Genomic DNA, 15,850 nt, shown 5'->3' with positions numbered 1-15,850 from the left:
TTTTTTAAATATTTTTTTTTTTTTTTTTTTTTTTTTTGGGGGGGGGGGGGGGGGGGGCAAAATAGCTAAATTTGATATTATTTTACGAAAGTGATAATATGAAACATCACAAATTATTTGGAAAATGTCTTAAAGTATTCCTCAAAAGGACATATAGGTTTATATTAAATGATTTCATTTATTGAATTAATATTAAAATAACTTAACACAGAATTGCCTGTTGATATCACTTGGTTACTCCAGAAAGCTATTAAATTTCGTTTAATTCTCAGTATGACCTCACTTTGAAAAGCTGCCAGACATCATCAGACTAAATCCAGCTAGTACATTCTTATGTAATGGACTAACCCACCTCCTCTCTGCCTGTCTATCCATCTGTCTTACAGATGTGCTGAAAGAGAAGAAAGTTGGCTTCAGCAATTTCTTGCGCAAACTTGTTTCCACCCAGAAACCCTGCCAACAGTAAGTTAGCAAAGAAAATAAGACTTTCTTTTTTAAAACTTTGAGTCCAGCCCCTTTAACGCTTAGCTGTGCTTGACCTCCCGATTGAAGCCTGGACACCCATAAACTGCTGCAGAGACAGAGCAAGATGAGGAGACAGAAGCAGGAGAAAGCTGCCTTGGTGAGTTCTGATCTGGCGGAGGAATTTTAGGAGATGCTGCCTCGTCGTTGACGGGGGATGAAACCCAATCCCACCTTCTGACTTGACAATTCCTCCCCTCTCTGTCTGTCTTACTTTTTCAGAGTCCAGTGAACACAGAAACCTCACAGTGAGTCACACCCACTCGCAGCGTTGACACGAGAAAAAGTTTTTGCTTCACATTACAGAGCAACCCCTTTCTTTTATAGCAGTCAATTGAGAAGCACAGTGAAGGTTGTTGAGAAAATACATTTAAAATAAGCTAGTTTTAAAACTTAACATGTCTTGATTCAAATGGCCAAATTGTGGTTTTAAATCAGTAACTTATTCTGGCCTATTGACCTTTATTTTACCTGTAGTTACAGCAGATGGTTTGCTAGGGTCGTTTGAACTGCCTTTTGTCTGTGTGGAAAACAATACAGGAGAAGTTCCAGCTTTTCACACTCATCTGTGAAAGGCCGTAAACACGGCAGGGGTTTCTGGCTTGAGAGAGGGTCAGAGAGCTCCTGGTTGGAGGAGCAAAGATACGCCTTATTTGAATAAATTAAAGAAAAGAAGATAAAACTTTCCACACAGAAGTAACACGTTAGATTTTGCTCTTGCAACTTCTCCAAAGACGTCTTTGCTTTTTGTTTGTCGTTTCCATTTTGTCTTTTTTTTGTCTTTTTCTCTCTCAGGTAAATTCATGTGTTGTTTGTGCTCTGAGGTTTCTGATGTTATGTGATGTGTTTGTCTGGTCATAGTATGCATCTGTCTTGAATAAATGCTGATTATTGTGACGCTGTTATCTCTGTGTGATCTCAGTCTTTGCGCACAGCATTTTTCTGGACCCGGGCATAAAAGAGGATTTAACGAGTCAAAAGGTTTTTAAAGTTCAAGAATTTTTCCTCTCTTAAGGTCCATGGGAGGGTCCCCCTAATTGGCTTCTAACCTTGTGAGCTCACGTCACAGGTTGTGGCATTAGCAATTATGAGGGCTTTTTGAGGAAAAAAAAAACAAATAAGCAAAAAAGAACCAGGGTTAACTTATTATGTGGACACATTATGTATTTAGCAACATCACTCTATTTGCATACTTGTCTTACAATCATTATTTCTTGCTACTTACCACTGTTTTCTGTCATTGTCTTCATCAGGGTGAAACCATCAGACTTTGACTACCTCAAAGTTATTGGCACGGGAAGCTTTGGAAAGGTATTTTTTTCATTAATATATTAGTTTTTATCTGTAAAAGCTGTGAAATGATCAATTAAAAAATGAATTGTGTAACAGGTGTTGCTGGCAAGACACAGAAAACAAGGAGGTTACTACGCAGTTAAAGCCCTGGACAAGCAGATGATCATCAAGAGGAAAGAGGTCTGTCCTTCTCTGTGTTTCGTTGCGTCTGCTTGTCCATCTGAGCGTCTGTTTGTCTGTCTGACCGTGTCCGTGGGTTGTGTCTCTGCAGCAAAGGAACGTGATGGTTGAAAGGAGTGTGCTGCTGAAGGGACTAAAACATCCATTCTTGGTGGGGCTGCATTTCTCCTTCCAGACGCCAAAGACGCTCTACTTCGTCCTGGACTTTGCAAACGGTGGAGAGGTATGTGGGTTAGAGAAGTCCTTTGTCTGATTGAGTCTCGCAAATTATCTCCTGGAGTTTCATTTCTTGTTTGTGAAACCTTTGTTTCTTTCAGCTGTTTTACCACCTGCAGAGAGAGGGTTCATTTCCAGAACCCCGAGCTGCTTTCTACGCTGCAGAGATCGCCGCTGCGCTGGGTTATCTCCACTCTCTGAGCATCGTTTACAGGTGCACAGATGAAATACAGCTTTAGATAACGCCGTCAGCAGTTCTGCAAGTTTGGCTAAAGTTCAGTTAAAGAGCTTATAGAAAACAATAGTAGACTTCTATAAATTATGCAACATAACTAATTATTAGCTGAAAGATTTAGGTAAGTTAAAATACTTTATTCTCTAAGGTTGGTGGGGTTTTTTTTTTTACTTTTTGCATGTGACTCTTTTACACCCACAGGTTTCCTTCATGTTTTAAACGTCATAAGAGGAAAACTACTGAAATCCCTGATTTCAAGTCAAACATTAATTATGCTGTTTTGTTCACAGCAAATGAGCTCGTCGTAAAAAAGTGACACATTTTTATATCCCAATGGAAACTAACTGGTTTAGTCAGAGGAGCATTTTTTGTAGACGGGAAGGTCCACCTTACTTTCTCTGAAAGGGTTTTTACTGCCCTACATAAGGAGCTTTAAAGTTTTGTCAAAGTGTAAAATTGCCTCAATTTCTCAATTAGAACTAGAGAACATATATATAGATGGATATAAAATATATATATATATATATATATATATATAGAGATATATTTTTAAATATCTCTATAAAATAGAGATATTTTATAGACTAAACTATAGGCCTGTCACAATAACAAATTTTGCTGGATGATAAATTGCCCCTTAAGTTATTGCAATAAATAATATTGTTGTTTTTAGAGCATTTTTAAGTAATATATTGAAAACGGCATAATAATTGAAGAACACATTCTCAAAACTCAAACTTTCTACTGAACATTTAACGCTGGAGCTGAAAGATATTTCAAATATCCGAAATAAACAAAACAACAAATAAAATGAATTATTAAGTTTCTGTAAACAAAACTGTCCTCTGAACAAAAAGAGCCAGACTGAAAACTTTTGTTATCCAGCTTTTGGTAGAAAAGACAAAAACGACAAATCATGCAAATGTAATTATTGAGCTTGTTTTAATTGATCATGCGACAAGCTGATTTATTGCGACAAGCCTACTGAACACATTTTCTGCTCCATGTGTTTCTGTGCAGAGACCTGAAGCCAGAAAACGTCCTGCTGGACAGCAAAGGCCACGTGATGCTCACAGACTTTGGTCTTTGTAAGGAAGGCGTGGCTGTGGGTGGGATTACACACACCTTCTGTGGGACCCCAGAGTATCTGGCTCCAGAAGTTCTGCTGGGCCAGCCATACAGCCTGGCTGTGGACTGGTGGGGACTGGGAGCGGTGCTGTTTGAGATGCTCTCTGGACTGGTGAGTCTCACTGGGTTAAGCTTTGCCTCACTGTTTTCTGCATCTTTAACTCACTGTATTGCCTGTTCTGCTTCCCAGCCTCCATTTTACAGCCGCAGCAGGCTCGAGATGTTGGAAAATATCCTCTACTCTCCTCTGCAGCTGCCCAGCGGCTTGTCTGAAAGCGCCCACTCTCTGTTGAAGGGGTTGTTGGAGAGAAACGTCTCCAAGCGCTTGGGCCAGAGGCTTGATATTGTAAGTGCGTACAGAACAGAGAGCATCCAGAATGAGTGAAGAGGCTCATGACCACAGGATTTCATTTCTGCTGTTTTCTTAGGAGGAGCTGAAGGAGCATCAGTTCTTCGCTTCCATCAACTGGGACGACCTCATAGCCAGAAAAGTCCGGCCTCCGTTCATCCCTAAAGTGGTACGGATAAATCAGAAAATGGTCAGAAACGTAATTTCAACATGTGCCCAGTTGGCTCTGATTGTCTTGTCGTTTTCTAGACCAGTCCTTGTGATGTGTACTACATCGCTCCTGCTTTCACGCTGCAGCCTGTCCCTGCCTCCGTCTACGACAGGTCGGAGGCAGCTGCCTCCAACGCAGCCTTTTCTGGATTCTCCTTCATGAACCCAGCCGAGTACGTGGCAGCAGAGCCAGCCTCATAACGCCACCAAGTCCTCCTGGAGCGGGATTGTTTAAATATTTATTGTTAATTTATTTTATTTTTTTCATGTAATGTCTATTTTTTGTACTTAAATGGAAAATGAAAACTGTGATATGGCAATTTCCAGCATGTTTCATTTGTTGCTTTTGAATAAACTGTGGTATGTTTTTAGATTTTCACTGATTTCTCTGTATGAGTTATTTATACAGGAGAGGCGGGTCACTATTTCAAGTCCTTCATATATAGCATTGCCAGGAGCTGGTTTATATAAAAATGTTTACATCCTTTATTGCACAGGTCCCACTTACAAATACATTCACTAGTTACATCTTATCCTACTGGCTTTTTTAATATTACATACTTAAAGACGGAAGCAGAGCGCATTGCAAACGTAACAGGAAAGCTTCTCTATATATAGCACTTGTATCCAAATACAGCTGAATGCCATTCTTAGCAAAAATACACACTGCCCTTTGTGTTGACAAACAAACAGTTTATGAATATCAAAAAGTTAAATTAATTCAGAAAATATAACTAATTTATCACAAAGTGATCTATTTTAAATATTTATCCGTTAATTTTGACATTTATGACTTACAGATATTTAAAACCCCAAATTCTGTTTCCCAGAAAACTACATAAGACCAATAATTTGCAGTATAGAAATGTAATGTCATGCTCTACACCAGGGGAGCCCTAGTCCGGTTGTTAAGGGTTACAATCCTGCAGCTTTTACATGCATCCCTGTTCCATCACGCCTGAATCAAAAAGCTGAATCCCCTCATCAGCAGTCAAGTCAGCTCTGCAGAGGCAATTCATTTGATTCAGGTGTGTTGGAGAAGGGATGCGTCTGAAAGTTGCAGGATGGTAACCCTTAATGACTGGATTTGGGCACTCACGGTTGGTCATGAAGAAGACTGCTGTGCTGACAGTCTGTCAGCCTCCACTAAAGATTGTTGCTAAGGAAGCTGACTACTCTCATAGTGCTGTATCAAGGTATATTAATGGAAAGTTTAGCGGAAGGAAAAAGTATGAAGAGCAGCTTGTTCAAGAGATTCACACGGTGTGGACTGTGGCTGGTGTCAATGCTTCAAGATGCAGGACATGAGATACAACTATCAGTCTTTGTGTTAAGCTACTCCTAAACCAGAAATGGTGTCAGAAACATTAGCTGGGCTAAGAGACCGAGAACCGGACTAGAAATGGCCTAGTTACCGGTACGTTTTTCACAGTTACAGTGTCAGAACTGCGGACATTTTCAGTCAAACTTTTCTCTGTGTTTAAGTCCTTTTATGGAGATGCAAGAGAAACCACTGCAGTGACTGGACTTTTCTCTGGTTATAAGGAAACAACACAGTGCTCCCCTACATGTTTCTGCACACTGCTAGCTAGCTGCCTCAGAAAGGCCTTCCCTTACAAGGAAGACAATCTGCTTGGTTGCAAGAAACATGGACTGTGGACATGCATCTTTTTCTTAAAACATACAGCCAACATTATTAAAATTATAAGAATTACTACTAATTTTATTTTAGCAGCTCCAGAAACAATGAATTTTTTTAAAAAGTCCATAACTTGTACATCCCTTCTCTTCAACACTTGAATCAAATGGCTTTTAGCTCTACAGGTGCCTGGTAATGAGGCATTTGATTCAGGTGTGCTGGAGACGAGAGGAATCTAAAAGTTTTAGGACGGCAGATCTCGAGGACTGGACTTAGGCACCACTGTCACAGAGAATGAACGGCTCGCTGTCAAAAGGCAAATATGAGATATGAGATCCATAAAATGGAGACGAGTGATAGAAAGGAAGCTATTAACACAAAAGCAGAGACTGCATGAAATAAGTCAGGCAAAAGGAACCCAAACCATGATTGTCTGTGTTTATCACAGCAGAAATACTTCCAAATAGCCAGATTTGTATTTCTTGTCAGTGAAGGAAAATAAATCAGCCTTTTTTAGGCTGCTACCTGGTAGTGTGCAGCAACACGTAGGGGAGGGGAGCACTGTGTTCCTCTATAATCCTTAGAGCCAGAGAGAAGTTCCATCACTCCATTGCTTTCTCTGGCGTCTCACTGAAAGAACCATAAACAATGAGAATAGTATGACAGAAAGCTTTAGCGTTTTAAAACTGTAACCGTTTAAAGCCTTGGTAAACCTTAAAGCTTCAGTTGGTAACTTTTATAAAAAATATGTTGTTTTTTTTACATATTTGTTAAAACTGTCTCTATGTTGTGACAGTATGAGACAGATAATCTGTGAAAAAAATTGAGCTCCTCTGCCTTCTCACTGTGGTCTTACTCCCATCTGCACAAATGCTCTGCTCCAATCAGAAACAACCAATCAGAACTAAGAGGAGGGTCTTAGCACTTTCAGTCATGCTTGTGTATGTGCTGCTCACACGTTCCTCTACTGCTGTAAATGCTCGGGCTAGTTAGCTTAGCCACAGATGACAGATAAACAGTTTCTTGAAACAGTAAGTTGTTTCTCCGCCATTAGCACTTTGAGCAGAGCGTACATAAGGTTGATTGACATTGCTAAGACCCTCCTCTGGGCTCTGATTGGTTGTTTTTGACTGAGCTGTGAATTTCAGATTGTCAATCAAGCTCCTCCGCCTCCTCCCAGTGCTCCTACTGCTAACTGAAAGTCACAGCTCAGTCAAAAACAACCAATCACAGCCCAGAGGAGGGTCTTAGCGATGTCAATCAACCTTATGTACGCATTGCTCAATGTGCTAATGGCGGAGAAAGAACTTACTGTTTCAGGAAACTGTTTATCCGTCATCTGTGGCTAAGCTAACTAGCCCGAACATTCACGGCAGTGGAGGAACGTGTGAGCAGCACATACACAAGCGTAACTGAAAGTGCTAAGACCCTCCTCTTCTGTTCTGATTGGTTGTTTCTGACTGAGCTGAGAATTTCTGCAGGTATCAGTAGGACCATTGGGAGGAGGCAGAGGAGCTTGATTGTTTTCACAGACTATCAGTCTCATATTATACAGCCACAACATGGTGACAGTTTCAACAAATATGTAAAAAACATACATTTTTTAATAAAAGTTACCATCTGCAGCTTTAATACCAGTAACCAGACCATGCTTAGACCAGTGCGTTTTGTCTTTTGCCCAGTTCGGAGGTTTCTGTTGTTTCTGGTTTGGCGGTGACTTCACATGAGAACAGGACAGCTGTAGCCCATGTTCTGTCTGTGGAAGTTCATGAAGCTCTGAATGCAGGTACTGTCCACGTCTTGTAAATCTCCCACTAAACACTTAACTTCACTGTAATCAGCCCTTTTCCTATGCACCTTTTTCTACTATTACTATTTTCTTTCCGCTAAACTTTCCACTGATATGCTTGGATACAGCAGTCTGTGAGGAGTCAGCTTCTAGCAGTCTTTTACATTTTAACAATCATTTTCATTGGTTTTATGTAACATTTGAATTTTCTAAGAGACAGAATTTGGGGCTTTTATTAACTGTAAAACATAATCATCAAAATTAACAGTAATAAAAGCTTGAAATAGACCACTCTGTGTGTAGTGAATGCATATGAACACAAGTTTAACCCTTTTAACAGAATAATTTAAATGAGCTGATGTTATCCTAATTTTTTGCCTCCTTTCCAGCTTGTCAGTAGTAGCTGAAAGTGGCGTAGCTCTGCTCACTCTGACATGTGAAGTAAGCAATCAGCTGACCATTGCAAATCATCAGAAACAAGCCGCTACCTGTGGAAAAAGCAACACAGAGAATGAATAAGCTCGTTACTGACGACAAAAAGGCGGGTTGCCATTGACGTTTGCTTACCTAAAGCCAGCCACCACTGCCACACTGTGGGAAACTCCAACATCACTGCAATGTAGAGGCAAAACATGCAGTTACACTGCAGATTTGGTCTTTTTGCCGTGCACAAATACAGATGTGCTGTTCTGCTCACCCAGGCTGGTGATCATAACATGAAGAAGTGTGACAGTGAGGGCGTAGTCCCAAACCCGCCTCTTCACCACTGCAGCAAACAGTATGCCACTACAAAAGTAGGTCAGCTCCAAGGAGAGGAGGTTGACTGAAGGACACAAGCAAAGTGATGAAATATATTATCTGTAGAGAGCTGACAATCAGTGCTGCTGATCACACTGTTTGTATGCGATATGCTCACCCAGGTATTTGGAGTTAGACTCAGCAGGTTCAGTTTTAAAATCGAATGGAATCAGCCCGTCAAAGTGATCCAACCTGCATAAGGAAACATCAGTTGTTAGAGTGAAAGACTCACGTTTTTATTATTATCTAAACCTAGGAAGCAAACGGATCTCGGTAGAATTGTGCAATAATTTCTTATTACTCAGACCTTCCTGTTATCTTTTGAAGTGGATATCATTAAAGTCTTTTGAAGTTTCTCTTTGGACTTTGGCTGCTGTTTCTCCCATTTCTTTTACTTGACCATAAAACCATATTTTGCTTTGTGTGGAAGGAGAACAAGTGGAGGATTAAATAGGAAAAGTCAGTACTACAAACAATCCAAATGTAATTAATGGTGATATTAAGGCCCAGTTTGCAAGGCGTAAAACTCTAACCTATTCAGAAAGTCTGAAAAACAGTATTAAAACCTCCCTTCAATGTTTTTAATGTTCTGGTTCCTTGGAGGCGAAATGTTAGCCACATTTTATTGGTGGCACCACAGATAAAGATGTCTAAAAAGAAGTATTCCTCTTTTCTTGCAGTATCATGATCTCAGATTCAAAATAATAATAATAAACCATAATTTTAGAACCCTTACTCATAAGTAAAAAAAAAAAAAAAGAACAATCTGGCAAAAATGTTGATACATAACATTCCTTTTACTTCAAATGGAAATAATACCCTGATAATGTTTTCATATGGTTATTTTGTTATAAACAGTTATTTCTTAAATAGGGATTTAGTTAATCCCCCACGTTGAAAACTATAGTTCATGTTTGCAAATGAATGGTTGGATGTTTTCCCTTAACATTTTCAGTGTGAGATTATCCAAAACCTGGAATAAAAGATTAATTTAGTAGAAGACGTTGTACAATTCTTGACAATCAGGTAATTCATATAGAAATGTAAGATTAAATGAAATACAAAACACAACATTTATGAGTAAAGTAATCATCAAAATACTTCCGCCACATTTTAATTTATGTAATTTTATCTAAACCACCTTTGGCAAGATATAGGATACGCCTTCGTTAAAACTAAGCTGTTTTTTTTGTTGTTGTTTTTTTTACATTGATTTTATTTGAAAATTGCCAATAATTAATTATCTCGCTGCTGCCTTTGGAAAACGTTCCCCTGCAACATCAGGGTCGCTGTGTCCGTGTTAGTAGCCGCGTTGCTGGGCATTGTCCTTCCTGCGCTTGTGCTTGTGCGCATGCGTGGGGAATTTCTACTCACCTGAAAGCACCGAAGCACACACTCCCGATCATGTAGAAAAGGGAGTAAAATATGAGCAGGCACAGCAGCAGATTGAGCAGCACGGTCTGTGGGGTGACGGAGACAGAAAGACAGGATGCGCCACCAGTCAACTAAACCTGAAGGCAACCCGAAGCTGAACATGCACAGGATTGAAATGTTACTGAGATCCACGTTATAGGCGAACAGAGAGCTTTCTGACCAGCTGCTGAATCATGCATGAGAAAATCTGAACGTGACACAGTAAAAGTGTGTGGTATCCACACCATGATTAGCACATCATTCGCCACAGAGACGCTTCAGCGGATTGCTTTAGTGTAAACAGCAGCACATCGCAATCTATTACCGCTTACCTTTGAATCGACCGTTTTGCCTTTGAATGCCATTTCATGGTTTGCAGCTTTGAAGCCACTTGATGGTGTAACGCAAAAGTGATGCAAGCTGCAATCTGCCGCTAATCCCAAGGAAGCTGGATCACTTGCGCCATCTAGCGACCAAACGATCACAAAAACACGGAGCAGCGTCCGCCGCCGCGTTCACGTCCAAGAAGATGAACTCGTTTCATCGCCATTTCGGAACTTTGCATTTGTGGTCATTTCGTACACCACGTCTTCGGGTAAGGAAGCAGTTTTGAGGCCAGATGTTTCTCTGCATTGAAAGCAAGCTAAGCAGACGAATATATCATTAAATAAATAAATAAACACAGTGCTTAATTCAAACTTAAAATATGCATAATACTGTCTAACCATGGGAGGAGGTGGTGAGAGAGAACATTTCTACTGCTGTCCATTATTCCCCTGCCGCCATCTTTGGTAACGCCACTTCGTAACTTTTGTGGGGTTGTTTGGTCGTTTCGTACCCTACGTTTTTGATTAAAATCCGTTTGCCGAACCTTCCTGAATTCACTTCCTCCCCAGTTTGCACCCACTTGTTGACACGTCACACTTTTTTTAGTCAGTAAAGCATCCACTTTGAAGTTGGCGAAGTTTATTTATTTTCAAGAAATACACGAGTCATAAAAAATAAAATATTAAATCAGATTATATGACAATTTAATTTTGTTGATCTAATTTAGGGCCTGCTAACTGAGATTTACACCCCTGCCTTAAAACTGCTCAACTCTGGGCGATCTCCTGTTGGAAGATATTATTAAATATTTACAGGAGTCCAGCAGGCAGTTAGTCAAATATATTTTATTACTTAATGTCTTCAGGGATGAAATAGGTGCACATTCTAACACCGCAAAGGTGCGGAATGAAAGAGGTAAAAATAAATAAATAAATAAATAAATAAATAAATAAATAAATAAATAAATAAATAAATAAATAAATGGGCATGCAATGGTTTCAGAACGTGGTTATGAAACGGGTAAGCAGGGAGGAACGTAACGTCGGTAGGGCATGGTGAATTGGGCAAGACTTGACCATAAACCACCATAATTTAATATTCGCGTACGACGTACGGAGGAGTACTTCTATTAATCCATTCAGTTCAAGTATGTCAGAAGCATTAACAGTTTTAAATCCATGAATCCATGTCTCCAGTGTGTTGCTTCAAAATAAGACGACACGCGGTGCATTAGACAACACATATAAAAAAAATTACAACCACAAAACGTATTGCGCATTAATTCGTAGAATTTGCGTGGTTAAACTCGTTTTTGTTTTTTTTTGTTTGTTTTTTTTTTACACCATGGCTTCGTTTTATTGTGACGCAAACTGCTGCCAGCAACACTGTTCGGCTAAAACCAATCTGGATTCTTGTGTTACAATGTATTCAATCTGTTAAGGCAAGAAATATCACTTCATGTCAGACTGATGTGTGTTAGCACGCTGGTGTGATACGTGTTTACGTATGCCGGGGACCATACTCATATAAATATGCCGTTTAACGGAGGTGTAGTGTTGAAAACAGAGATGCAAACGGACATTTTCACCATACAGGAACCAAACGCTCTCCAACGGTTATAATGGAGCCGCTGCAGTCCCTGTCTGCGCTCCATTGATACACTCACTCCTACTTCTGACAGTGGGGGAAGGAGGAGAGAGGGATATACTCTAAACGCCTGTTCGAGGGCAACAGGGAAGTTCGAGCCCCACTAAGGCTTCTGGTATCCCTTAAATCAGTCCCGAACCGAGTTTTGGGCGTGCTGCGAGCAAACGCAGGCCTACCGATAGCGAGCTGAACTTTTCCCGAGACCCAAACTTGTCAGGCAGCCGCATCTTGCGCGCATGCGCATCGGTCTTATCCAGCTCTAAATAAGAGTTAAACAGAAACGAGGTGAGTTCCACAATTTTTCTAAACAATACGACCGTTAATTCTTTTTTATCTCTGTTAACGTGAGCAAAAAATTTAAAACCCGATCTAAGATTGTCTAGTTGGTGTTTGTTCGCGTTATTTCCACTTTGATTTAAAACGGCGTGAATAAATCGTTTTTTTAAGTTTCTATTGAAGAAATTAATCAGGCAACATTGTCAAATCTCATAACAGCAGTGTAGTTTTATTGTTTATGCTTTTGTGATATTCCTTGAAATATCGGCATTTTTAGGTAGTTATTAACCGGGAAACTTATTTATTACAGATTGTCCTTATCTGGCTGCATCCAGTCACAATGCTACGGCTAGCTGTTTAGCAGTCGTCCGTTCATTTCTACGGAGCGGTGTTGTGCCGAAAAAAGTGCCCCAGCCGTCAAACGCATCCACTGTTTAGAACCGTATTTTAGGGCATTTATTTTCACAAATACAATCAGATAAATACAGTGATGGCATGGTGATAAAACATTTCCCAGTCACTTCCACCTGGTTTATCGGTACATATATACGTCTTGAAACTGGGGTCTGTTTTGACGGCAGGGGTGCTTTCTACGGCACAACACCGGCGCTAGCTGACGGTTAGCTTCAGCTAGCTACCGTAGCAACCTGGGCTGACATTCCGTGACAAGGAGAAAGTGAAGAAAAACGGGCAGACTCAATGAAAACACTCGGTCAGGAAATTACATAGCCAGCCTTTGCTTTTGTTTGACGCGAAGGGACCTCGCATGATTAGTTTAAATGGGCAACTTGAGTAATTAACATAGTTTAAACATGTTGGTGGCCTCTTCCTATGCTCCGCCATTTTGTATAGGGCGAATGCTAATCATGGGCGCTCTTACATACACTTTATTTATAGCTGGTATAAAACTGAGGCATCAATTGCAACGTCAAACTCATACAGGACACATTAACCCTCACTGTTGTTTACTTTGCACATGGTTATGACGACGTTGCAAACAGAAAATATGACATTAATTCAATGTTGAACATGCGTCAGGACTAAAACGTTTAATCGTAATAACATACGTTTTTAAACGCTTTTAAGTTTGGACAGTCAGTGCAGAAAATAGTGTTCTTTGTGAAATCGATGAACACATTGCCATTTCGCTTGCTTGCAACCAGACAAACTCTGGTTTTTAAGAGATACCGTTAAAACAAGGAAAAGACGAACTTTTGTGATTAACTCAAACTTGAGACGTATTTTCCCTTGTTTGTCAATGGTCTTAACAAATGTTTATCCTAATGAGGTCGTTTGTTTGTGTATTTGCCCGTTAGTTGACCGGCAAAACAATATTATTATTGAGTGTTTTGTCTGAAACAGAAGTGCATGGTGTACCATTGCAAGCCTGCACACACTCGCCATCTAGTGGTGATGTTGGGTATCACTGTTTACAAGCGCAGGTTGAATCTGCGTTTTAGTATTTGAGAAGACAAAAACATAACACCGACCGCCTCACTGCAAATAAAAAAAAAACATCGATAGTTTAAATAAATGCACAGACTACTCATAGTTGTAGGATTCAAGTGTTTGCTCTTCTGTGGATATTATGGCTTTTCAGGTAGGTCATATCAGAGGAGTGGGAATGACTGACACTCCACCCAGTGATGGACCCTCCCAGGGAGCCGAGTTTGACATGATGGGAGCTCTGGACTGGAAGGATGGTATTGCTACACTTCCAGGCAGTGATATCAGGGTACATGTTTTTCTTTGTTCCTGCTCTTAATCAGATGTAGTGCCGTTCAAAAGTAATCGCACCTCTTTTTCAGATTTTGTAACCACTAAGGTCAAAGGATTATAGTGGTATCTAATTTAATAGACCAGCACAAAATAGTGGATAAATGTGAATGAAAGGGGCGGGGGAAATCTGAAAAGTGTGGCTTACTTGTCTATTCAGCACTAAAAACCTATCATGCCCTGTCTGTAGTAACGACTGCAAGCCTTTTTGGAGTATTTTCTTACCAGCTTTGTGCATGTAAAACCCCAAAACTTTGCTCTTTCTCCTTTACAAAACTGCACGAACACGGTCAGACTGGATGGAGAACAAACTGTGAATGTGCAATTATAAGTCTTAGCACAGATTCTCTACTGCATTTATGTCTGGGCTTTGACTGGGTCTTTCTAACACAAAATATGCTTTAAAGTAATACTCTGTGGTTTTGACTGTGTGTGTGGAGTTGTTGTCCTGTTGGAAGGCGAACCTCCATCCCAGTTCCAAGTCTATTGCAGTCTTTTCTTGGGATGTTCAAAGATTAGGACATTGTTTAATAAATTAACCTTAAATGTCTCAACATTTCTCTCCCTGACCTGTTAGCGGTGTTTTTATATCTTCAGAATGCTGTTTATGTAATTTAATGGATTTATACTGGTATTAAATTACACACAGGTCGACAGTATTTTCTAATCAGTTGGCGCCCGGAGGCGACTCGTTGCACTGGATCCTCTTTAAGGTTACTAGAATAAAAGGGCCCTAAATATGTGTTTATTCATCGTTTTCTTTCCACTTCACTGTTGTGTGTATGTTTATCACATAATATCAAAAATAAAATACATAGCAGTTTGTAGTTTTAACAAAAAAGCACAAAAGTTTAAGGGTTGTGAATGCTTTACTGTAAATGTTAGTTTAAATGTAGAGAAATAATTTTGCTTTACATAATTATCCGGTTGTCCCAGGATCTGAACAGGAGATAAAATAATCTGGAGCGTGGGTGCAAGTCCTGATCGGTATGTCTGCTTATTTCCCTCCTTGTTTCAGTTCCGCATGACAGAGTTTGGGACCCTTGAGATAGTCACAGACGTAGAGGTCAAAGGGCAGGAGGCAGAGGCTAATCGTGAGACCTTGAACCCAGTGCCGTCTCACACTCCCACCCCTCCACCCGAAGTCCAGTCACAGGCCAGCACGGCCACAGCTCCGGTCAATCAGAGCAAACCGGGCTCATCTCAAGCTAAAGGTACGACGGTCTGTTTTAATCACTGACATAATATAAATCTTTCAGTTTAGACCCTCTTCTATTGCATGTGTGTTGAGCTTCCGGGGCTGTGCTCTTGTTTCCAGAGGGGGACCCTGGCATGGAGGTTGGCCCTAGGGTTAAAGCTGCTTCTGGTACGGATCCAGGTCCAAATGGGGAGCTGTTAAGGTGTCGGTCCTGTGGTGGACCCGTTTCCAGGAACGCCCTAATAGAGGGAAAATACTGTAGCTCTTGTGTTCAGCCTTCAAGCGGCAGGTAAAAATAAATATATGCAATATTTTCTCCCTGCTGTCTTCTGGAATAGTTTGATGTGAGCTTTCTTATTTTATTTTATTATTTTTTTTTATTTGTTTTGCAGATCTTCTCCAGCAGAAGCCCGTGACAGTCAGGCAGTGGAGGGTGAGCGACTGGGGAAACGTGTTCGGAAAAAGAGGAAGATCTACATGGATTCTGGTGATGAAGAGGAGGACAATCAAGAAGAACCAGAGGTGAGGACAACACCATGAACATCACCTTGAAATTTCGTCAATTATTGTTTATCTGTGTTTTTATAGAAGTTGTTATCAAGTTGTTTCACTTTTTGTTCTGATAGGAAAAGGCTAAGTCTACCAAAGGCAGGAGGGGAGCCAAAATGGCCAAACTTGGTAGGTTATACTGTTGATAATAAGGAAGTAAAGGTGAAGAAATAAATAAAGTTACACAAATAAATGAGAGTAACAATAATAACTAGAGATGTGCTGATCAGGTTTTTTCCTGCCGATTCCAATTCCAATCACCCATGAGGTGTGATACCAATCACATAATTATTATTTTTTTAATC

The 15,850-nt window shown here is 40.2% G+C and overlaps 3 protein-coding genes across 10 annotated transcripts in view; 2 read left to right on the top strand and 1 right to left on the bottom strand.

Annotated features, from left to right (window-relative positions):
• Positions 1–4,823, top strand: part of LOC106963873 (serine/threonine-protein kinase Sgk1-like) — an 8,392-nt gene extending 3,569 nt beyond the window's left edge. Inside the window, exons 2-12 of one of the 6 annotated variants that reach the window (XM_015059026.1) lie at positions 387–462; positions 553–622; positions 745–770; positions 1,776–1,833; positions 1,912–1,995; positions 2,087–2,218; positions 2,313–2,425; positions 3,467–3,686; positions 3,765–3,920; positions 4,003–4,092; positions 4,173–4,823. In XM_015059026.1, coding sequence (XP_014914512.1) covers positions 387–462; positions 553–622; positions 745–770; positions 1,776–1,833; positions 1,912–1,995; positions 2,087–2,218; positions 2,313–2,425; positions 3,467–3,686; positions 3,765–3,920; positions 4,003–4,092; positions 4,173–4,334 — 1,187 coding nt within the window. In that variant the 3' untranslated portion in view covers positions 4,335–4,823. The other 5 variants (XM_015059025.1, XM_015059023.1, XM_015059022.1 and 2 more) reach the window with 5 other exon arrangements.
• Positions 4,824–5,892: 1,069 nt separating this feature from the next.
• On the bottom strand, positions 5,893–10,240 carry LOC106963874 (transmembrane protein 244-like). Of its 2 annotated transcripts, XM_015059030.1 has the most exons (6): positions 10,105–10,240; positions 9,734–9,819; positions 8,478–8,551; positions 8,259–8,384; positions 8,129–8,173; positions 5,893–8,049 (listed from the first exon to the last, which is right to left on the bottom strand). In XM_015059030.1, the coding sequence occupies exons 1-6, from the start codon at positions 10,135–10,137 to the stop codon at positions 7,955–7,957; spliced, it is 459 nt and encodes a 152-aa protein (XP_014914516.1). In that variant the 5' UTR covers positions 10,138–10,240; the 3' UTR covers positions 5,893–7,954. The 2 variants fall into 2 exon arrangements, with proteins under 2 accessions (XP_014914516.1, XP_014914515.1); XM_015059029.1 differs by lacking the exon at positions 9,734–9,819 and having other exon boundaries at positions 10,105–10,238.
• A 1,426-nt stretch (positions 10,241–11,666) lies between these two features.
• Positions 11,667–15,850, top strand: part of l3mbtl1b (L3MBTL histone methyl-lysine binding protein 1b) — a 16,325-nt gene continuing 12,141 nt past the window's right edge. The window contains exons 1-6 of one of the 2 annotated variants that reach the window (XM_015059020.1): positions 11,667–12,031; positions 13,623–13,757; positions 14,817–15,012; positions 15,117–15,285; positions 15,389–15,518; positions 15,623–15,674. In XM_015059020.1, the coding sequence (XP_014914506.1) occupies positions 13,647–13,757; positions 14,817–15,012; positions 15,117–15,285; positions 15,389–15,518; positions 15,623–15,674 (658 nt within the window). In that variant the 5' untranslated portion in view covers positions 11,667–12,031; positions 13,623–13,646. Of the gene's footprint in view, positions 12,032–12,637; positions 12,735–13,622; positions 13,758–14,816; positions 15,013–15,116; positions 15,286–15,388; positions 15,519–15,622; positions 15,675–15,850 lie in introns of those variants that run through there. The other variant, XM_015059021.1, reaches the window with a different exon arrangement.

Source organism: Poecilia latipinna, unplaced genomic scaffold (genome assembly GCF_001443285.1).
Source record: "Poecilia latipinna isolate Pla-1442-1.1 unplaced genomic scaffold, P_latipinna-1.0 Scaffold1591, whole genome shotgun sequence".
Classification (NCBI taxonomy): domain Eukaryota; kingdom Metazoa; phylum Chordata; class Actinopteri; order Cyprinodontiformes; family Poeciliidae; genus Poecilia; species Poecilia latipinna.
The sequence above is the reverse complement of the archived record's forward strand: the minus strand, read 5'-3'. Positions and strand labels throughout refer to the sequence as shown.

Coding starts and splice junctions, on each gene's coding strand:
- LOC106963874 (XM_015059030.1), bottom strand. CDS start 10,137: ATGGCATTCAAAGGCAAAACGGTCGATTCAAAG. Junction 8,552..9,733: donor GTGTGCTTCGGTGCTTTCAG/GTGAGTAGAAAT, acceptor TTCCTTATGCAG/GTTGGATCACTTTGACGGGC. Junction 8,050..8,128: donor GCAGTGGTGGCTGGCTTTAG/GTAAGCAAACGT, acceptor CTTTTTCCACAG/GTAGCGGCTTGTTTCTGATG.